This window comes from Silene latifolia, chromosome X (genome assembly GCF_048544455.1).
Source record: "Silene latifolia isolate original U9 population chromosome X, ASM4854445v1, whole genome shotgun sequence".
In the NCBI taxonomy this organism is placed as follows: domain Eukaryota; kingdom Viridiplantae; phylum Streptophyta; class Magnoliopsida; order Caryophyllales; family Caryophyllaceae; genus Silene; species Silene latifolia.
In genome coordinates this window covers 287,252,141-287,274,935 of record NC_133537.1, presented here as the reverse complement: position 1 = coordinate 287,274,935, position 22,795 = coordinate 287,252,141, and the positions used below count along the sequence as shown (strand labels likewise).

The 22,795-nt window shown below is 36.6% G+C and overlaps 2 protein-coding genes across 3 annotated transcripts; one reads left to right on the top strand and one right to left on the bottom strand.

Annotated features, from left to right (window-relative positions):
* The first annotated feature begins 2 nt into the window (after window positions 1–2).
* On the top strand, window positions 3–10,104 carry LOC141616832 (uncharacterized). Of its 2 annotated transcripts, none has more exons than XM_074433984.1 (11): window positions 3–439; window positions 1,766–2,008; window positions 2,928–3,089; window positions 3,349–3,458; window positions 5,328–5,436; window positions 6,412–6,567; window positions 6,658–6,773; window positions 8,125–8,291; window positions 8,877–9,007; window positions 9,100–9,257; window positions 9,695–10,104. In XM_074433984.1, the coding sequence occupies exons 1-10, from the start codon at window positions 95–97 to the stop codon at window positions 9,214–9,216; spliced, it is 1,656 nt and encodes a 551-aa protein (XP_074290085.1). In that variant the 5' UTR covers window positions 3–94; the 3' UTR covers window positions 9,217–9,257; window positions 9,695–10,104. The 2 variants fall into 2 exon arrangements, 1 of the variants encoding a protein (XP_074290085.1); XR_012531055.1 differs by having other exon boundaries at window positions 15–439; window positions 8,848–9,007.
* Window positions 10,105–15,476: 5,372 nt separating this feature from the next.
* Window positions 15,477–16,585, bottom strand: LOC141620257 (uncharacterized). Its single transcript, XM_074437177.1, has 3 exons — window positions 16,333–16,585; window positions 16,188–16,291; window positions 15,477–15,869 (listed from the first exon to the last, which is right to left on the bottom strand). The coding sequence occupies exons 1-3, from the start codon at window positions 16,583–16,585 to the stop codon at window positions 15,477–15,479; spliced, it is 750 nt and encodes a 249-aa protein (XP_074293278.1).
* Window positions 16,586–22,795: the final 6,210 nt, after the last annotated feature.

Genomic DNA, 22,795 nt, shown 5'->3' with positions numbered 1-22,795 from the left:
CTGCCGAGCCTGAGTAGGCAAAACTACAAAACCCAAAAAGCAATACAATCACAATTTCACCACCACCATTACCACTGCAGCAAAACGCTCAACAATGGCAGCCATGGCAGCCATGCCCGCACCTCAAACCCTCAAAGCCATTACCACACGCCAATGGCTTCACACCCTCCGCTGTATATCATCAACCTCACTTGCTTCACTATCTCCTTCAAATGAAGAACAAGAAGAAGAAGACACACCTCCGAAACCCATCAACAAAACCCCACCGTTTTACCCCAAAAGAGGTCAAACCCTTGAACTTGTATGTGAAAGTTTGGCATTTAAAGGGAAAGGTGTTTGTAAGGTTCCTGAAACTGGCTTTGTTCTTATGTGTGACCGTGCTCTTCCTGGGGAGAAGTTTGTTGGTCGGGTTACCCGCCGCAAGGGCAGTTACGCCGAGGTGTATTTTTTCGATCAATTTCTCATTTTAATTGTGTACAGTATATGTTTTTGGGTTTTAATTGTGTTGTACTGTGCAATCATAAGTACATTGTTGGAAATGTTGTTTTTGTTCTGTATCGTGTTAGGAACAAGGGATAAGGTTGCGTAGATTTGACCCCTTTTAAACCCGCATTTTGTAGGAGCCATTTGAGGCAGTAGGTTATGCTGCTGTTGTTATGACAGGAGATGATGATATAATACCATGTTTGTTGGTTTGATTAGTTATGTATTGTGTTCTACGGAGTAATTGCTTTGTCGTTGTGACAGGAAATGATTAGAGCTGCAGATAATTTCAAATGTTGTGAAATTAGAAAATCAAGGTTATGGTGATTGGGGTGGAGAATTGGGAATGTTTGTGTGCGGCCCTTGAATTTTGTGTTTGTAATGGAGGTTTATGTTGGTTTGAACATCCTAGAGTTGGACCCTTGACCTTGCAGTATAACAACGCAAAGGACCCTAGACATTCCACACTTCGGTTGGGACTTGGAAGGGATCATCCCGAGAATTCAGGTGACAGCATTGTGTGCTGCTGTTCTCCTTCACACTTTGACAGATAGTTTTGCAAGAAGTGACTTCTTGTTTTGGATGAAAACGAAAATATGTGTTAGAATTTGGTGAAGTATCAGTTTTCAGATTTTCACTCCTTTGAACATTTGTGGCAATGACATTGTTACATCTATCAAATGGGGGCATGACAAGGTGGTTATGCTAGAGTCAGTTTTGAGAACTACTAGTAATGTCCGAAACACTCTATAAGTTCTCTGCCTATAAATTGTGGCGCCTTTCTTATTCCATTAGGCTTAGAAAGGGGATTATCCAGTGTAGTTAGGGGATAAAGCGGAGCACAAATGAGCTATTGCCAAGCAAAGCAGCATATATCTGCAGTTTACCTCTTTAATCATAGTTTACTGTATAGGTTTCTCCTTTTCATATATTTCTGATTGCTCTTGACTCTGTATTATGTTTCGCTTTTTTTTTTCGCATTTTGAGGTGTGCATTCACCCATGAACGGTTCTAAAAGATGATTCATGTCAGCCGACCCCAAATCATTTTGGGATTAAGGCTCTGATGTTGTTGTTGTTGTTGCTCTTGATCAACAGAATGTAATCTCCCAACCTTTTGCATTTTGTTTGCCAACTTTGTAGGAAAAGGATGTCTCGTCATTTAATTCTTAGTTCCAGTTTCATGCAATGCTCTTCTGGATTTAAAGATTACATTGGAATGATTGGATCATTTAATATTCAACTTCTCTTAGTTGCTGTGGTTGATTGAAGTTTTTGTTCAGGTAATGAAGCTTAGAACATTGTTACCCCACCAGCATGCTGTGGATGCTCCCTGTGAATATGCTTCACACTGTGGAGGCTGTAAGACACAGAATCTGTCATATGAGGCCCAATTAAGGTATAAAGAAGAACAAGTTCGGGAATTGATGATACATGTTGGAAAAATCTCCAATAAACAATCTGAGTTTGTCAGCATTATGAAACCCATTGTTCCTTGTGCGATTCAATTTCATTACAGAAACAAGGTTAGAAACTTAGTTACTTGAAGTATCAGCTGTTTCTCCCTTATATTATATAGTCAAATATGGATTGCTCCAAGTATGGGAATCAAAATGTATCTTTTCTTGAAATGAAACTACTTGACTTGGAAATAACTGTTTTTTCGACTATAAAGATGGTTAAATGGCAGCATTTGAGGAGTATATAATGGGCAAATCATTAACGTAAATCTTTAATTGCACTTTTTTTTTTCGCTCCACCAACAAAGAAACTCGAAACGGGATGACCCTTAAGAACAAAAGGTCGTAGCTCGTAGGTAGTAATGTTCTTAAAATTGAAATTAAATGGAATAATATCCACATCCCCTGTATATTTTCATTTTGCAGAATATGATGTATGACCATCATGGGGATTGGTGAGTAGCTTACTCAACTACTCAACTCAACCATAATATGCTTTACAAACCCTTTATCAGACTATACTTTTTTTTTGGAGGAAATATCAGACTAGACTGTTGCAGACTTGCAGTTACCTTGTTGGGGGGTGTTAGTAAATATCAAGTTTGTCAGAGAGTATTTCTTTTTATTATAAAGGATAAAAAATTGCAAAAGGGGATTACCTGTCGCCAGCGCAGCACTTCATAAACATGGGTTTGAAAGGAGTGCTATGGCGAAAATGCTTTTAGGCGGTCAGTGACGTAGTGGTTGCAGCCGTCCCTGGTTGTGTGCTTGTGTCATTACTCCCTTGTCTATTATTTTTTTTTTACTTTTTCTTTAGAATGAGCCTGCATGATTATCTAACTGATTATTTTTGAGTAATAAAACATCTTTCACACAGATTCATCCCTCCATAATAATTATTTGCATTTATTTTAATTGGCTCTCTCTCGTAGACTTCAATGTGTATATATCCAACCTTTTAAAGGGCTGTTTTTATGTTCTACAGATGGAATTCTCATTCAGCACTCGAAAGTGGGTACCTCGAGAACTTATGGAAGAAGAACAAGTCTCTGGAAATGATTATGCCCTTGGACTTCATGCTCCTGGCTTTTTCGATAAGGTTCTTGACATCAACAAGTGCTTTCTACAAAGTGAGCCTGCAAATGCGGTATGATAGTTGTTTCATGCTTGGTTTTTTTAATCGTTTCTTTACCTTGTTGAATGGTAAAGTGGTAAACCCATTATTGCTCAAACTATTCCATATCTATAGGGAGCACGTCTTTCGAGTTTCTTAAAAGCAAAATTAAAGTTTGTCAGCATTCGTGACTTATATTTGTGTCACTACACTCATTCTGTCATGTGTGCATTTAAAGTGCTTTTATTACGTCATGATCTATTTCCAAGTTAATTTTTATTTCTGATTATAGGTTCTCTTGGCAGTTCAAGACTGTTGGAGAGATCAGAGTTTGGCCCTTTCCCCATATGATGTTCACTCCCATGCTGGATTTCTCAAGCATCTAGTCATAAGAACCGGCAGGTAACCTTAGTTTTACTGAACACCATATATCATGTCTTGTTTTTGGATGGCGTTCAAAACTTCAAATAAGTGTTGTATGGTTACTTTAGTAAGATGTTGGAATTGCTGAATAGTGAAAGGGTGCTCTTAGCCTCTTATTCTTGTAATGTAACACCTGACCTGGCAGTTAGTTATCAAAAGTGTGAGACGGTGAGTGTGTGATATCCTTGATCTGTTGTATTAGGAAATTGGTTGTTTTCTGTAATAGATGCTATCTTTGCTGAATTCGCTGTCTAAATTACTTAAGAGGAAAGATTAAAAATCATAATATAACAATAAAAGAAGATTCAAAGGCGTAAAGAGCCTTAGAATAACAAAATGATTATTATTCTTGTAGATAAGATTTAGCATGATACCTCTCATTTTGTATGTGGGCGTCGCTTTTACGGTGTATTGTTTTTTACATGGTCGTCGTCCCCATCGTGTCTTTTTGTAGAAGGGAGCCACCTCTATGATATCTTTTGTACATGGGCGTCGCCCCCATGGTGCCCATTAATTAATATAATATCTTACTTTTCTAAAAAAGAATATCAGCTCTTGAACTCTGTAACTGTAGGATTAACCTGCACTTGGGTATCCGACAATAACAAATGATATGCTAGTCATCAGGACTCATCATCATACTGTAAGTGTAAAGGCTATATTGAGTTGTTGACGATCCCATGCATACTTGGCTGTCAATAACACAATAGACAACATATAACATGCCGTGTAGAATACTCGGCAGTAATGTTCTGTTTAAGACAGTACTAGTATGTATGTTAGAAAGTATCGGGAGTCCCTTCCAGAAATGATACTACCTCATTTCATTTAAATTATGAAATTTTGTCAAAGTTGACATCATATGACCTCTGACGTCAACTGGGGACAATGTGAAAGGGATGGCCGGAGTAATGCTTAAAGTTTGCCACTGAATGAACCTTATTCTATTGATAAATTAATTCCAACATGAGATAGGTAGAGGAAATAATATATCCGTACAAAATGTATGTCTTCTTCAGCCACAAGACGCAGAGGATGTCCAGGCACAATGATTTCTTAAGAAATCATTTCTACCCCTGTTTCTTTCAATGCTAACCAGCTTGATATGCAACTGCAATGAATTAAAATCAACTTATTGCCAATCAAAAACGGCGCTGTCTGACACCAGAAATATTCTACCTCCATCCCAAATTATTTTCCCAATTTGACTTCTGTGATTAATTTTTTTTTCCTTTTTTTTTTAAATCTTACTATCAATTCCTCCAAATATGTGTAGAGGTTTAGTATAAATTTGCCTAGTTTGACTTATTGAAATACCTATTATCACAATTATAATCTTGCAAAAGTCATAATTAGTGTACATTGTGAGAAAATAGTTGTCAAAGTTAGCTTTGTTTTAGTACCTAACTGAATTAGGATGGGATTATGGGATAGAGGTAGAAGAGGAAGTAAATGAGCATGCCTTCCTACTTGGGAGTAACTACCCCTGCAAGACCCTTGACCTTTTTGGTATGTCTAAACATGATTTTTTGGGATATAAGAATGTTTTTAATGTTTTCTTTTATTTACTTGATGTTTCTTTTTACTTTGTTTTTGCTGTTACTAGGTCTTAGACAGGGCACAAGTCCTATACTGATATTTTATCTACGAATTTTGCAAAGGAAATTGCATACTGTCAAAGTGGAGTCTAGTTAACCAAGTCAAGTCTGTCAATGTGTGTTACGACAATTTTACTTGCATTAAGGCTTTTCTGCAACTTGCGGCTTAGAACCTTGGACGATAGAGGTCTTACCTACATAAGAGCTTTTTAAATGTTATTTTAACTGTAGTTCTATAATCCATTTGCAGGGATGTTCAAAGTGGTAAGCCAGAAATTATGGTCAATTTTGTGACTTCGGCATACAAGCCTGAGCTATTGAAGCCTCTTGTTGAGAAAGTTTCAGCCTTCACTGAAGTGGTTTGTTTACTTATTCTCAAGTCATTTTATTAGGCAATATGGTTATTTACTTCCAAACTTTAGTTGTCTCTGTATATCATTTGACTTATTGCTTCTCAGTTTATGTAGGGAGATTTTTTTCGTGCCCATGTCTCTGTGTCGTGGTGCTTGTAGTTGTGTAGTGATTAGCTTATCTTTTTCCCTTCTGTGGTAATTTTAGATTTAGAAAATGTATATACATTAATGTTCTTGTGTTCCAACTTAAATCAAAAGTCATGTTGATATTTGGGATTACTTGACCTATCCTTCATCCTTCAAAGAGAAGTATCCTCCAATCACAACACTGTCCTTGATTTCATGGGCGTTGGCCAGCTGGGCCATATCCCCTCAACCCAACAAAAATGTTCCTTATCATTTAGTCAAACATCATGCCGACGAGACTTTATGAAGTTTCATTGGGGATCATGAAAATAAGCCTTATGTGGGAGGAATGAAATGTTCAGCAACATTTTGGCAACTTCAATAAATTTCGATTACTACAATGACTAAAAACATACTTCCTTAATTCCAACCAATTGTATAGTGTACATTTTTTCAAAATCCCACCACATATTATGGAAAATGTGTACAATTGGTTGGAATGGAGGGGGTATGAGCTGGTTGGGATTTTTCACAAAAACTTGATTGAGATGGTCTTGTATCTGAGACCCAACCATTAATCATATAATTAAACAGAGTTTTAACTACGTGGTTGGTGTGGTCTCAATGTGAGATCACGTCACACAAGACTCGCTATAGATATTTAGCTTTGTTATTAGCAACACAGAAACCATGTAACATGCAGAGGCATCGCATTTAATAGTTAATGATTTCTCTTTTAGCTTCTTGGTTTTGTCACCATGGCGATAATGCATTTGATCCTGGAGGAAACCATTTCTCTGATTCACATACATTTAAATCATAGTGATTGTTGTATTGCTTTGTAATGAACAATAGGTTAGCATTGTAAACAACATAAATACGTCAGTGGGGAGCACTTCAATTGGAGAGGCTGAACATGTATTGTATGGGAAATCTATGATCACAGAAATATTGAGAGGGTTGACATTTCAGATTTCAGCAAACTCATTCTTCCAGACAAATGCACACCAGGTACATGCTTGTATTGATGCAAGCTCAATTGTTCATCCTGAAAAATATTTACCGTGTTCCTGGTCTAATTGTACTGTGCGTCCTTTTCAGGCAGAGGTCCTCTATAAATTAATTGAAGAAGTTGCTGGTCTCAAAGGAGATGGCTCAGAGATTGTTCTGGACTTGTTTTGTGGAACTGGCACCATTGGCCTCACACTTGCCAGAAGGTTAGCATAATTATATTATGCCCATTTATACCCTCCACATCATAAATTCATACTCCCTCCACAAACCTATTTTCACCCCATTTGCTTTATTGCGGTCTCCAAGACAACACTTTGACCGTGTTTTTCGAAGTCTATATGTTACTTTTTTTTCTTGAAATTTTTTTTCGTGAAAGATGTCATGAAATAAGTGTAAATGTTTTTGTTTTATAATCTAATAATTTTTATTTCCCAACTTATTTACGGTCAAAGTTCGAAAACTTTGACCTCCCAAAAGCAAATGGGGTGAAAATAGGTTTGTGGAGGGAGTAATATATTAACATCTTTTGGCGAGTGATTGGATATTTATTCTGACTAAGCTACAAGTGTCCGATGCTTGTGCGTATTAGATTGTACACAATTAGTTTGTTATGTTTTGTTGATTTATCCTTAAGGCATTGTTTGGGTCATGTTGTAGGAAGGAAGGAGAGGGGCGAGAAACATAGGGAGAGGAGGGATAGCTATGGTATTTTTCTTCCAAATTTTTCCGGTGTTGGAAGGATTTGAGTTCATCTTTATTCATTGCTTCCCTCCCCTCCCCTCTTTCCTCCATTTTCCTCCACCCCTATTTACTAACCAAACATTGAAAATTGTCCCTCCCTACCTCTTTCCCTCTAGATACTTCCATCCAAACAAGGCCGTGTTTGGCAGTTAGCAGAATCAGATTTTAGATAGCTGATAAGTGATAACTTCAGCAAAATCTGATCAATAGATTTGACAATTCTCACTAAAGAAATCATTATAAAGTGTTCAGTAAATAGCTGATTATACATGATAATTTCTTTTCTAGAGCTAAAAACCCACCTAGCAGATCTACTATTAGGATTTTCTAGTAGCATATTGTAAATAATAAATTGCTTCCAATATATCGTCAAAATCTACATAACCAAAGTTCAAATGCATTAGAATAGCATATTGATTGGTAAAGCAAAATGACTCATTAAATTGGCTGCGCTTCTTTTTATTGAGAACTGGTAGTCATTCAATGCTGCTCTCCACACAATTTTCATTATGGGTCATTTGAAAACAACCTCTTTGTGTTGCTAACACAAGGGTAAGGGTACATACATCCCCCTACCTCGCAATTTGCAGGAGTCCTTCTGGTACCGGGGCAATGTTGTTATTGCACTTCTTGTATGCTGATTGCTACCGCCGTTTTCCGAATGTCAAGATGTAAATGCAGCGTTGTGTTGGATGGAGTGTCATGTTGACATGTGACACATAGCTAAGGTCAAGTGTCGAATAAATGTAGGTTATCACTCTTTATTCCTATTATTAATCGTTGTGTGTGACTGCGTCTCTTGTATATTTTCAGAGCCAAACATGTATATGGGTATGAAGTAGTTGCTCAAGCCATCTCTGATGCTCACCAAAATGCTGATCTCAATGGTATCAATAACGCCACTTTTGTCCAGGGAGACCTCAACAAAATTGATGAGAACTTTGGCAAGAGTTTTCCTAGGCCTGATGTTGTGATATCAGGTAGATACATACCCTTCAGTGGCATTGGGATGATGTTGTATCTGTGGTTAATTGTTTTACCTTCACTATGCTGCTTCATTTGAATATGACTTAATGTCCCTGAATTTAGACTTTAACTATGGAAACATCTTCTTAATTGTCATTTGCTAAATGTCAACTTGAACGTACATCCACTAACTTTAATAGTTTGATGAGATGACCAGTAACTTTATTCATCTATAGAGTTACTGGTAAATAGTGCATGAATCAGGCTTTTCTGCTTCGAAAAATTGCACATGTTTGCCTAAATATCATTACCTGTCATTCTCTCTTAGTTTATATCTTTTGCTTGGGGTTCATTCTGTCAAATTGATCAACTAGCATTTTTGTAAAAGAATGTAGATGTCACTTTGCTTAGTTGGTAAAGTCATTAGGTTGTAGTACTCATGAATTGGGTTGGGAACCCGTCACCATCAAATTTACTTTGTGGCTCCCTTTACAGCCAAGAAAAATGTTGTGTAAACGTAATAGTGTCATCTTCCTGATCCACTTATGTTCACTTTGTCATGTTTTTAAGGTTTGGCTACAAATTCATGAATCTTTCAGATCCAAATCGTCCGGGAATGCACATGAAGCTGATAAAGTTTCTGCTGAAATTGAAGGCCCCTCGGATAGTCTATGTATCTTGCAATCCCGCCACATGTGCCCGTGACATAGACTACCTGTGCCATGGCTCGGTAAATGATAACCCTTTCTGCTCATTTCTTTTTCCGTGTAGCTGTGTCCTGTCTCATATTCCTACGCCTGAGATCAAAACTGTACATTTCAGGTGGATCATAAGATAGAAGGGTGCTACAGATTACAGAGCGTCCAACCTGTAGACATGTTCCCTCACACTCCACACATCGAGTGTGTTTGTCTACTTGATCTCGATGACAACTGTTGATGCTATGATTTGCAGCTGATGGTTTTAAAACTCTGATCCTGGTAATTTCTTATCTTTTCTTTTTACTTTGACACCAATTTTTTTTTTTAAATAGAGGAGCATAAAAGATATAACTAAACTTTTACCTCAGTAAGAAAGATATGACTGAGCTTGACAAAATTGACCAAGCGAATTAGAGCCAAACAAGGTAACTGGAAAATGACCTAAAATTTCCATTGACCTGATCTTACACGTAGCCGTTTGGAGCTTTGTTAATACCAATATCGACCTGATTGAAACCACATGACCCAAAAATATCCCAACGCAAAATTAAACTCAAGTTATCTACATATCAATGAAGAACGCTAAATAAACACAACTTTACTCAATCCAGCTGATCAGAACCAAATTACCCATACCCAAAGCAGCCCGTTACTTGAGTACTTGACCTATTCCAACCAGATCATAAGTACTTCGGACCAAATTACTTTTTTTGCAGGTCCACTGATATAACTTGTTTGAAGACCAGACCAGCTTTTTCCATAAATTATGTCAGCGGTGGTTAATCATTTTATGGATCTGCCGTCATGTACTCATATGCTAAGAAGTAAGAACTCCCCCTCCTATGCTTTGAAGAAGATGTCTCTCACCATGAGTATGGAATGATGTGGAGTGATGAACTGCTGATGCTGCCTTTTACGCGATATAAAAATTGTTCATTCTTCGCTCCCATGCTCCCAGCTGCCAAGTCTTGGCCATAGAACCCTCTGGCCACTGTTCGAATGTATTGTTTCTTACTAGCTGAACACTTGATGGATAGTAAATGCGGTGACGATACACCATTCTATTTGAGGGTGATTGTAATTTGTAAAATTCATTTTGCTTTATAAAGAAAAAGGCATTATAATACTCGTAGTAGTTATATTGTATAAATTTGATAGCGGAATATGAAACCTACAACGGCAAGAAATAATTGCTCTAACCAGGGAGGAAGGAGCTGAATGCTGATCAACTCCCTTTATAAATTATACCAGACATTGTTTGGATACGATGTTTTACTTGTGGCGGTCACAGGCTTGTGACATCTCATAACCCCTTTCCTTTTTAACATTATTTAATTCGGGTGTGAGTCGCCACAAGCTTGTAACGGTCACAAATAAAAATTTGTGTTGCTGGGAATGGGATGATATGCATGAACCTGCTCTAACGGGTAATCCCTCGGTCCTAATTATTTGTTTACCTTTGATTAAAATACTCTTCACAAAGAATAATAAAAAGGTAAATAATGAATGAGAGTCACAATCTATGTGGTTACTATTGTCGTGGACTTGTGGTATTGTTAGGTAGAACTGTAGAAGTGGCAATCGGGTCAGTCTGGTTGGGTTGGGTCGGTCAAGTCGGGTCGGATATAATTATAGTATATTACTAGCTAATATCCAAGTTACCCAATTGCTATCCCGACTCATTATTATTTATTTTTTACACTCCGTCTCACAACGTAATTACTATTTATAAATATCATTCATAAAATATTTAAATATTATTTATAAAACACATTTTCACAATTGACTGACTACTAACTATGTCATTAAAATACGGGGTATTAGAACTAAGTTGAGTAATACAAGCATCCCTTGCCAGTAAAATACTTCCGAAACATTCGGAATTATTCCTTAATGACAAGATCCCATCTGGGGTAATTAGATAGGTAATATTCCCTAATCCAATGAGTCCAGATAGCCCCCTGATTCGATCAAGTTGCGCGCCAGAGCCACTTAGGAAGAGCAGTCTTGTTCCCAAATCCCAATGGCTATGTCTTTGACCTGAAAACCTCCTTAAGAGCACCCACATTGAAGAGGATACACCATCCTCTTAGGACTCTCTCTCATCTAAGAGGATGTCCTCTTCAATGTGGATACATTCTCTTAGTATTCTCTTTGAAGAGAAAGATAAAGACATCCTCTATTTATGGAGTATATCCTTGTTTTGGCCCTTGTGCCATATAAGAGAGAAAAAGTGTGATGGGTCCTACTTTAAAGGTGAAAAAGAGAGGAACACAACATCCTCTTTGATTTGGAGAAAAAGAAAGGAAGAGGATGAGAAAATTGGAAAATGTGGCAAAAAATAAAAGAAAATATTGTACCCAATGAAAAAATTAGAAAAAATAAAGAAGAGGAAGAAGACTTCCTCTTCAATGTGGATGCTCTGCCCAAGGGACATAAATACTCCTCCACCTTTTGAACACTAGCCTATCATGTTTATCATAACATCCCCAAAACAGGTCTTTACTACTTAGTTGTCGTTGTTCTCGTTATTGTGTTATTGATTATGTTCAGCTCAACTTTAACCTCACTTTAGCTCATTTTAGCTTCATTCTGTACAGATCACCTCCACACAACTTAGTTCAACTAACTCGCTTTAATTTAATTTAGTTCAGTTTCATTCATTTTAATTGAGCTCATTTCAGCCCACTCCAGTTCACTTCAATTCATTTGAGTTCACGTAGTTCATTTAAGTTGCGCTACTTTTTATCCAAAAGAACTAAGGCCTTAGATAATGGTTTTAAGGTATTAGATTATATGTGTATACATAAAATTATAATGGAAAATGCACGCGGTGCCTCTGAGGTTTGATATTTTATATGAAATACCCAATTTTTTTATCCGGAAAACTTTAGGAGGCCATAACTCGTAATTACGAGCTCAGAAAGTGACATTTTTTTTTCAAATTGATCATCTTTCCGAGAACTACGACTTGAAAAAAAAAATATTGTTGAGTTTGGAATTTGTGACAAAGAGATATGGTCACTCAAAGTTTGTTCGGTCAAAAAAACTTTAACATACAAAAAGTCCTAACCACGAGATCCAAATACGACAATTTCTTTTTTCAAATCGTATCTCTCGTAAAGATAACCCATTTGAAAAAATATATATTAATTACTTTCTGAACCCGTACACACGATTTATGGCTTCTTAAAGTTTTCTGGATAAAAAATTTGGGTATTTTGGGAAAATGACAAATCTCAAGGACATCGCGCGAATTTTCCGAAATTTTAAAGAAATTATTGTAGGGTATGTAATGGACTAATGGAGTAACATGTAGTATTGTTTGGGCCAGTTTGAATGAATGTATAGTTAGTACAAAAATTAATATAAGAGTTTTTTGTCAGATAATACCTTTTATTTATGGTTATTTGTGAGGAACTTCCTTTTATTTATTTTTTGGCTTTGAACTACCTTCTTTTATTTTATTTTGTAAACTACCAAAAATGAACTTCCGGCCAAAAAAGTCAAGTTTCCGATTGTTGACCTTCCTTTTCCTTCTTTTGCACGTGTGAGATTCACTTGAAGACTAAAATGGCTACATTATTTGTTGAAGCCTACCTTACTTTATTTTCCCTCCAAAACATAACATACCTCTAATTTTTCCCTCCAATTTCACTCCTTAAATGCATTACACTACCTATTCTTTTTTCCCCACATCAGTTTCCTTCTCTCTTCTTCTCTTTTCTCCTGTCACTTTTCTTTTGCAAGCAAAAAAAAAATGTCTTCCTCATCTTTAAGTTCTAATACCTCATATATGGGAATGAAGTGCAAATGTGGGATACCTTGTGCACATCGAACTTCATGGATTTTACAAAATCCAGGGAGAAAGTTTGTCACTTGTAAATTCTACAACCCAGATTCAAACATGCGCGTATGTGGGTTTTTTAAGTGGGTTGATGAAGATATGACGGAGTGGCAAAGGAACATAATCAACGACTTGTTGAGTGAAAATAGAAGCCTCAAAATTGAAGTTCGTCTAGCAAGAAAAGACCTTGAAGAAATTGGAAAAGAGGTTGATGGGGAGAAATTTAAGGAATTAATGGAAGAATTGGTTGAATTGAAAAAGGAGAATAAGAAGAACAAAGTTATTTTAGCTTTTGTCTTTATCTTAGTTTGAATTGTTTATGGCAAATTAGGTTAATTTAATGGTATTTGCTATGTGTTTATTGCAAATATGGAATTGATGGAAGAATGTTCAATGATTTAAACTATGTTAGTCTAATGGTGTAAGCATGTGTGTACTAGTTATGTATGGAATACAGCTTCTTTATGTTGAAATTAAGACTTGTTGCAAAATGAAACACACAATTGATAACATTGTTAGATGAAAGACAATTGATAATCCGAAATTGGTTGACATACTTCCAACTTTTACTGAACTTGGCAAAATGAAGCAACATTGTTTTGGCATACTTCCGGAGGTAGTTATTCATTACATCACTGTTACCATCAAAATGAAATAACAAACCAAAATGAAACAACATTGTTTTCACATGTACATCTCTAATTATTATTGAAAATTTTAGGTAAATAAGCTACTAAACCACACTAACTCAGACTGATGTGGAAGAGTTATACACCACCATAGCAAGACTCGTGGGAACTGTGGCTGTAACACCCCCATACACCAAGTGCCTTACCAGGGTCACCTAATGCATGAGAATGCTATCATCTCGGTTACCCGAGGCAATATATATCAAATTGACCATGAAAGAACATACTTTAGATAATTAAGTTTAACGATTACATAACCAAAACTGTAAAGTAAAATACAACTGTTCTCAAAACTGTAAATCAACTAAGTGGAACTGCCTTATCAAACACAGCGGAAGATTAAAGACTCTGATATGTGATGACTCCATTCCCAGCTAGATCCCACGCGTATCCAAGATATGCCTGCTAAACAACTGCTCACCACCCCCGAATGGATCACCACAGTTTTCAAAACATTTAAACGGGGTCAGTTACTGATTACACAAAAACAATACAATAGTTACAATACACAAATCACCCAATCTCCATCACAACTCCACACACCTGACTACACACTAAAGTGCGTAGTCCTACCAGAATACCCATCGCAACAAGTACTCCACACCGCCAGTTGGAGACCGCAGCCGTTCCCACCTAAGCCCCGCTCATCTCATCCGAGCGATAACCCATGTTCCTTAATGTGCACGTCCCCCCTGTGGCGGGTTTCACAAAGGGCGAATCAAGGGCGTGCAACCACTCCCGCATGTGACTCCACTCAGCCGAGGACGCACCTCGAGAACCACAGACAAACAATCACATCCAACTATAAAATCAACAATAACCAATTCCAATACCATATAGACAAATGTTATTAATCAACAACCACCAACAATCAATCAACCAACCAACATATATGTAACCAATAACTGAGTAGGAAATCTTACCTGGAATAAGCGATCACAAGACCGTCACAAGCAGCTAACCAAAAATGCTCCTTTACGAAATCTCCTCCTATAATTACATATTCATACAATTACCATCTAATACCACAAAATACTCCCAAACCCCCTAATCTACCCAATTAGGGTTTTAACAAAAAAACAAAAAAAACAATATAAAAACTATACAAGGATCCTACCCTCGACACGACGAACTCAACGACGTAAAGAACGTGACGATCCGACAACCTTAGCCTTTGGGATTTGACAATAACGCGAAGAACAAATCAACGTAACTCTTTTCTCTCTTTGAAAGTTTTTATAAAAGTTAAAGTGATTAAGAAAGTGACGGAAACCCTTAAATACTAATTACGCGTTATTAACAAATCCCGGCTAAAACAACCCGTAAGACCAACTTACTCGATCGAGTGTCACACGTACTCGATCGAGTACCCATCAGGTAGACTACTGTTTCGTATAAATACATACTTACTCGACAGAATAAGCCCCACTCGATAGAGTACCCAAAGACATAGAAAACCGAAGTATTACAGTGGCAGTGTTGGAGGTTGCTTGGGACCTTTGAGAAGGACCTGCTTGTGAGATTTGAGGAGGACCTGACAATTGTACCTCTTCATGAGCACCTCTGCTCTGCCTTTTTCTCTTCAACAATATCCCTCCTATTGTAGGGACAGCCACAAGTACTGCAAGTCTTCTTGGCTCCCTTCCTCCTCACACCTTGTTTTGGTTGAAACTCTCCTGCCTTTTTTTTTTTTTTTTTTAATGACTTGGTCTTCCAGGATGTTTCCTATAAGGAGAAGAGGGGGGGGTGGTTGAATGTGCTCAGTCCTCTCTCATTGCTTAGAGCCTTGTAATGGTTTGTGGTGAGCAGCATAAGTCTTCTTGTACATTTCTTTAGTGTATGCTTCATGCACATAAGACACTATCAAATGTCTCTTTTTAGTTATACATGCATAAGCATGTGAACATGGGATCCTAGTTAGGTTCCACTTATTGCAATTTCACTCTTTCTTCTCCAAGTTCACTATAACCTATCTCTAGTTAGATTGACGACCTCAAACTCTAACAAACCACACTGAATAAGCTCACACCTTCTACTCTCTTTAGCTATTATCTTCAGTTGCTTTTCAATAGCAGGCATAAGATTGTCCTTCACTTTATCAACCCCCTCCCATTTGGAGTAAGTTCTCTTCATGCAATACCTCCTAATCCACTTCATAACTGATAAGACAGGTTTGTCCCTACACTTCCTCAAAGCATTATTAAAACTTTCACAACAATTATTCAACATCATTGCAGATTTACATTTGTTGCTAAAAGCATGCCTACACCAGTGTTTTGTAGGTATTGCACTTAGGTAAGCATGTGCACCAACTGACATAGACTTCAGTTCTTCCATATGTTGTTCAAATTCAGCCTAATCATAAACAACATACATTAGTATGTCAAATAAAAGAACCCACTGGTTTGTAGATAGGTATGCAGTAAAATGTGTTTAACAACTTACCTTGGTATATGCCCTAGCTATCTTCCAAAACACCTATTTAAAGGCCTCCCCTGCATAAGTCAGCTTGAAATTGGACCATATATGCCTACCGCAATACCTGATCTCTTCATTTAATTTGGAACTACAGTTGTGAAAGCTTCCACCAAACCCTTCCAAAACAGAAAACACAATATGAGCATATGTTCTACTTGCTACTAACATACATATACAAGTAAAATGAGGAATTACGTTTTGTCTGTCTGACATAAAGGTTATCTTATCAGCAACAAGTTCAATATCCTTCATCAACAGCTCCAAGAACCAGGTCCATGAGTCTTTATTTTCCACTTCAACTATGGAGCAACAGGATATATATTGCAGTTGCCATCTTTACCTAGTGCTGTAAGTAGTTGACCTGGATAAGGCCCCTTCAAATGACATCCATCAACCCCTAACATGGGCCTACAACCAGCAATAAATTCCTTCTTGTAAGCATCCAAGCACATATACATTCTTTTGAAGACAGCAGGGGGATTCTTAATCTTGCCTAGTTGCACTATTACTGAACTGCCCACATTGTACTTAATAACAATCTCTGCATAATCCCACACCCTCTTATATTGCTTATCTACTTCCCCATAAATCATTTTCAAGGCCTTCTCTTTAGCATAATAAGCCAGTACCCAACTTCATTCCCCAATTCAGCCAACACCTTTTCCTGAAAAGTATCTACTTTGGTATCACTTTCAAGTCTCCAGTAATCTAGGTATCTCTTAGCCAAATAAAGGGATGTGCACTTGTCATTGTGGTCATTCCAGCCACAGTTATAAGGCAAGCTAATACTTCTAATCTAGAATGGCTCTTCTTCTTTAAGTTTCTTTGCATGAACTTTATAGGTACATTTATTAGTTACACCATATATGCATGCCCCCAACTTTGCCCTACCTTTAACCCAAGGATATTTACATCTATGTTTGCAATACACACTCACTCTTTTACTACCATTATGTAAAAGGTAGTAATCATAACCATTCTCAACAGCATGGTACCTCAATGCCTTTCTATACATATTCACAGTAGGAAATTTCAAACCCAAACTAAGCTCTATGGATCTGCTAAAGTCAGTAGTTGGGTTAAAAATAGGGTAAGTGATTACCTCATCATTAAACTCATGCGCACTATGAAACTCATCATCCTCTGATGGTAGATCTGCATTATTGTCTAAGGTTTCCTCTCCCACCTCTTCAGCATCACCAACAAAACCCTCTAGCCCTTTTAAGCCTTGGTCAACAATCTCTGATATATCTTCATCCACGTTCTTAGTATATATGTCATCATCTTCCTCATCATCAAAGTCCCCTTCACTTAAGACCACATCTAGATCTGATACACAATCAGAATCTTCTTCCCCAACACACGACTTCTCTCCACCACCAGACTCCTCTCTTTCTCCTTCAATATGTTGGAGTATGTGTCCTCGACAATAATGCGATCACGTGTTTAAATCTCATAATAAGAATGCATGAAGGAAAGTAATATTTTATTGTCAACTGATCCACATTAATCGGTAATGATTGGCTGACTAGAGTTTGACATTACTGTCGTGTGACGGTGGTGATCAGTTGATCCCTTAAGGTCATACCTCTAGGGTAACACTTTTAATTGATTAATTAATTAATTGTATGTTAATACAAGTTAATTAATTCCTTAAAATTGAACGAATGATTTTGTGAGTGAGAATATTGTAATTCGATTAAATAAGATTCGGTCTAAGTAATTTAAAGGGTTAATTGATGAGAATAATCCCAACTATGCCCGTCCTGCTTAAAGTAATCCCAACTTTACAATAACCCAGAAAAATCCCAACTATACCATCATTTAACTTTAATTGCCTTAAGTGAAGGGCAACCCGTTCAATAGGTCACTCCTTCAACTTAGTCAGATTTGCCAAATTAGCTTCCTTTACCTATTCCTCTTTATTTTCTAATAACAATCTTCATCTCCTTCCTTAGTCATTACCTCCATTAATGATACAAACACATCAAATACAATGAACAACATGTCTCCGGCCACTACATGGAAACCCACAAATTGAAGCTGGGAGGAAGTTCATCCGTGTCCAAGCAAGCACACATTGCTCCTCAAATGTCAGCAACTTAGTTATACCATTTGTCCTTCTTTCTCTTCCTGAATTTTCTTTGCAATTAAAATTCAGATTCATCTATGATTACAACATACCCAGATCTCCAAAACCCTAATTTCGATATAATCCAATCTAATCCCTCAATTCCACCAAGCCACACCACTAGCAGCCGCCAACGCAACCGTCTCCATCCTCTACCATCGCACCAAGCCACCCATGACTTAACCACAACACCGAATCACACATTCACACCCCTGTAAATAGCAATAACCTCAAACCCCCAATTCTACATTTACCAATTTTATTCTAATTAATATTTCCCCCCAAATTACCATTTTCTCTCTTCTAGTGTTTCGGAACACCATCAATTGGGAGCGACAGATTCGCCAAAGAGTTTGGAGGGAGTGTTGCGGAGGGTAATGTCTGGTGAGTTGGGATCGGAGACTATGTTGGGTGAGACGTCGGAGGGATCAAGGTGTCTGCCTTTGGGTGCATGGAAATGTGGGTTTATCACAGTGGTGGATGAGAAGATGAATGTGGTTGATGCTAATGCAAACAAAACATAAAGGGGCAGGAAGAGAAGAAAGAAGAAATCTGGGGATTAAAAAAAATGAGAAAGAAGAAGGGGATGAAGATCATAAAAGGAAGGGAATAAAGGAAAGTGACCTAGAAGTTTACCGGTGATAATAGGTAAAAAAGAGGGTTATAGCAACTAAAGTTAAATGACAGGATAGTTTGGATTTTTATTGGTTACTGAATAGTTTGGGTTAATATAAGCAGGTCAGCTATAGTTTGGATTAATCTCATCAATTAACCCTAATTTAAATTGTTTTATTACTTAGGTTTATTTATTGTTTATGAAACAATTAAAATAAGAATGAATGGTTTATTATAAATACAAGTTGTTGTAATTTATAATTTTATGACCCATTTTAAGTATTAGTAAACATGAATTACTAGTTAATTTTTATATGTGATTTATTTTGTTTATATAATGATTTTTAATGAGTTAAAAATGCATTATTAAGAAACATGTCTAGTAACATGTCCAATATGTCACACTACACAAATTGACAATTGACAAACTTAAAATGGATCCATTTTATCCTATATGTGCCGTGTAAATGGGTGGTTATGGGGATGATTATGTTTTGTTTATTTAATCAAAGGGAACATAATCATACCCTACTAATTATAGGGTTGCATGCCTAGACTCTTGAGAAGATCAACTTGCAAAAGCATTGGGCATCCTACCCAACCGACCCCCGTATGAAAAAGAAGAGGTTTTTCTCTTCTAAGATGATTATTCATTCTTACCCAAAAATTATGATTGATAATTTTTGATATATTCTCTCTAACTTTGTTTAGAAAACTTGAGAAGTAAAAACTTACATAATCTCTAATATTATTCTATCATTACTAGAAGTAGTAAACTATAATATTAGTATCAATTTTAAGGGCTCATATACTAATTTTAGTATTCAAATTAGTATATGCATTAAGGGTGATTATCTTGGTACAAATCCTTGAGGAGTAGATTCTACTATTGAATCTCTAAGGGTTTTGTTGGAGCACTTGGATTTTCTTAAGAAGACTAATTTGGTAGGAGACCGATTAGTATAAACCATTCGGTCCTCATTGTAAGTAGATCAGTTTTCTTCTTACTTTGTATTTTATTGTTATGCATGCATAAGATCTAATTAGTTTATGACTAAATTAAACTTATAAAGTTATTAGAAGTGTCTAATAAGAGGTTAATGAATCCTTCAATTGGTATCAGAGCAATGGTCGTTGCATGCATAATCGGTCATTGTTTTACCGAGTTAATATGTTAACATATAAAACTAGAAATTTGTGATTTATGAGGATAAATACCAAGACATTTTTGCATGAATAACATTCTGGTCCTAAATTGATTTTGGGTCATTTTGATGATTTATGATATTTTATTGCTCTTTAATATGATTTTTGTATTGTTATTACATTTTATTGAATAAAATGACGCTTAAAATACTAAAATTAGTTAGACTATGATTCTGACCTTGAAATTTTTACACAACCTCACATGCATATTTTACACATTGTATGTAAAATTTCATATAAAAGTGTTTTATATTGCATGATTTATGATTTTTACATGATAAAATTGATTAAATAGAGGTATTTTGGTTAAAATTGGTTAGACTTCGATTCTGCCCATGAAATTTTAGTATGTTGTCACATGCAATATTTACACACTGTATATAAATTTTGAGATAAAATAGTTTTATTTTGCATGATTTATGATTTTTAGATGTAAATATCACATAAATGGTGACTATTTTAGCAAAAATAGCTAAAATGAATTTTATGGCATGAATTTTTTTCCTAATGTTGTATATGTGATATGAACATCAGATCTAAAGTTGCATGTCAAATTTCGTTTGATTTGGGTGATTATTGTTTTTTTATATAATAAATTGATAAAATATTCAAAATTTAAATTTAAATTTTTCATAATTTTTATGATTTAATTTGGAATTAAAGGGTTAAAGTTATGTATTATGTGATTTATTTGTGAAATAAATTAAAAATATTCTATGGGCAAATTTTATTAAAGTTTTGGAATGTTTGGAATTTTCCAGAATATACAAAATTATGATTTTGAAATTTTCGAATTTTTATGACTTATTGGGAATTATTTCTTTATTATTATGAATAAAAGTGTTTAAAGAGCAATAAAATAATATCAAGTTGAATTATTGTCAAATATTTAGTGAATACTAAATTTTTGAGTCCTAATAAGGTTGGGGTAATTAACTTGGACATAGATTTGATTTATGTAATATTGTGTGATTTTAATAAGTTAATAGTCACAATTATCCATAAAACCGGACCGAATATACGATATTAGCTTAAATAGTGCGGTTTGGAACATCACATGGCATTAGACTTGGCAAACAGATCGGGTCGTGTCGGGTTCGTGTTCGTGTCACATGTAAACGGGTCACAAAACTTCCAACCCAAACCCGACCCAATTAAATCTCGTGTCGTGTTCGTGTCGACTCACTTACATAAATGGGTCATCAAGCCTTAACCCTAACCCGTTAATTTCGTGTCGGGTTCGTGTCGTGTTTTCGTGTCATGCCCATATTTGGAAAGTTTTAGTATATTTATGTGACGGAGAATCAAGAAAACTTATGATTAATTTAGTAAACAGGTCATTCGTGTTGGGTTCGTGTTTAGAGAGCTCAACCCAAACCCAACCCAATTAATTATCGTGTCGTGTTCGTGTCGACCCACTTACACAAATGGGTCATTAAGCCTCAACCCAAACTCGTTAATTTCGTGTCGGGTTCGTGTCGTGTTTTCGTGTCGTGTCATTATTTGCCAGCTCTACATGACATGTTTCATACATATATTAATGCTGCATTTTTGGTATGAATGTCATATTTTATTTTATGTAATTTTGAATTATGTAATTTGTACTTAGTATGGCCTTAGTTTTTAATTGATATTTCCCGAAATGAATGGGGATATCGATTCGGTTGTAATTATTTTGTGATCTCGTATCACTTTTATTTTATTTTTATTTTTGTTTTTATAATGTATAAAGTAGAAAAGCGATGTAATTTATTTATCCCGGAGTTCTTTGAAGATGGTGCCATTCGGGAAGGCGTCCCGACAAAGACGGTGTTGCCTTAAAGTGCGTGCCAAATGAAGATCAAGGGACCAAAGGAGTTGGTTTCCGAATTTGTAAATAGTTTATTAGATTTACTATTTTAGGAAGACCATACTAGGAATTTATCGTTTTGCTTTGCATTTGTTTTATGTGTTTGCATGCATAGCCAAATCGCCATAACTACACATGCATATCATATTATCGAGTCATCGACCGTGTCAATTATGATTATCGTAATTCTGTAACACCCCCATATTCAGAGGAGCCTTAACTAGGCCTTCCTTAGGATATAAGGGCGTTACCATCTCGGTTGCCCGAGGACAGTAATAATCAAACGTCAATAAAAGAACTATAGTATTGTATTACAAGTGATTTAATCCAACAAGCTATATAAAAGATACAACTCAGAGACTACTGGCTATGACTACCGAATCTCGTGAAGACTCATCCCCGCCTGGACTCCCGCTATCAACAACATCAACACCTGCTAAGACCGACTGCTCACCATAAGGGATCACGGCAGACACATAACAAACAAACAACCATACAAGGTCAGTACTGAGATACGACACAAAAATGACAACTCTAACTATCAACACAATATGATGCTAGCAATCTTACACACACAATCACAACAGTCCAACCAATCTCTGTCACTGACTGTCCACTGGACCAGTCCTGCCAGTGGGGGACCGCAGCCGTACCCACCAAATCCCCGCTCACTATACTGAGCCATAACCCTGTCCATTAATGTGCACATCCCCTTCGTGGCGGGTTCCACGAAGGGCGAAACTAGGGCGTGAAGCCACTCCCGCAAGTGACCCCACTCGGTAGAGGCCACGCCTCGCGAACCATTAACAACGATCACAACCACAAAGACAATACAATTACTATATCAATCAACCAAACACAATACAGCCACAACATCCGACACACTAGACCATCTACAGAAACTGAGTAGGCGAACCTACCTTTAAGCCATCGCAACCAATCCATGCCGATAGATAACATGTCCAGCGATCAAGCAACGCCTATAACCAGAATACAATTCTA

Coding starts and splice junctions, on each gene's coding strand:
- LOC141616832 (XM_074433984.1), top strand. CDS start 95: ATGGCAGCCATGGCAGCCATGCCCGCACCTCAAACCCTCAAAGCCATT. Junction 440..1,765: donor GCAAGGGCAGTTACGCCGAG/GTGTATTTTTTC, acceptor GTTTTTGTTCAG/GTAATGAAGCTTAGAACATT. Junction 3,090..3,348: donor AAAGTGAGCCTGCAAATGCG/GTATGATAGTTG, acceptor TTCTGATTATAG/GTTCTCTTGGCAGTTCAAGA.
- LOC141620257 (XM_074437177.1), bottom strand. CDS start 16,585: ATGATTTATGGGGAAGTAGATAAGCAATATAAGAGGGTGTGGGATTAT. Junction 16,292..16,332: donor TCAACTACTTACAGCACTAG/GTAAAGATGGCA, acceptor GTTGCTCCATAG/TTGAAGTGGAAAATAAAGAC. Junction 15,870..16,187: donor TTATGTCAGACAGACAAAAC/GTAATTCCTCAT, acceptor GTTTATGATTAG/GCTGAATTTGAACAACATAT.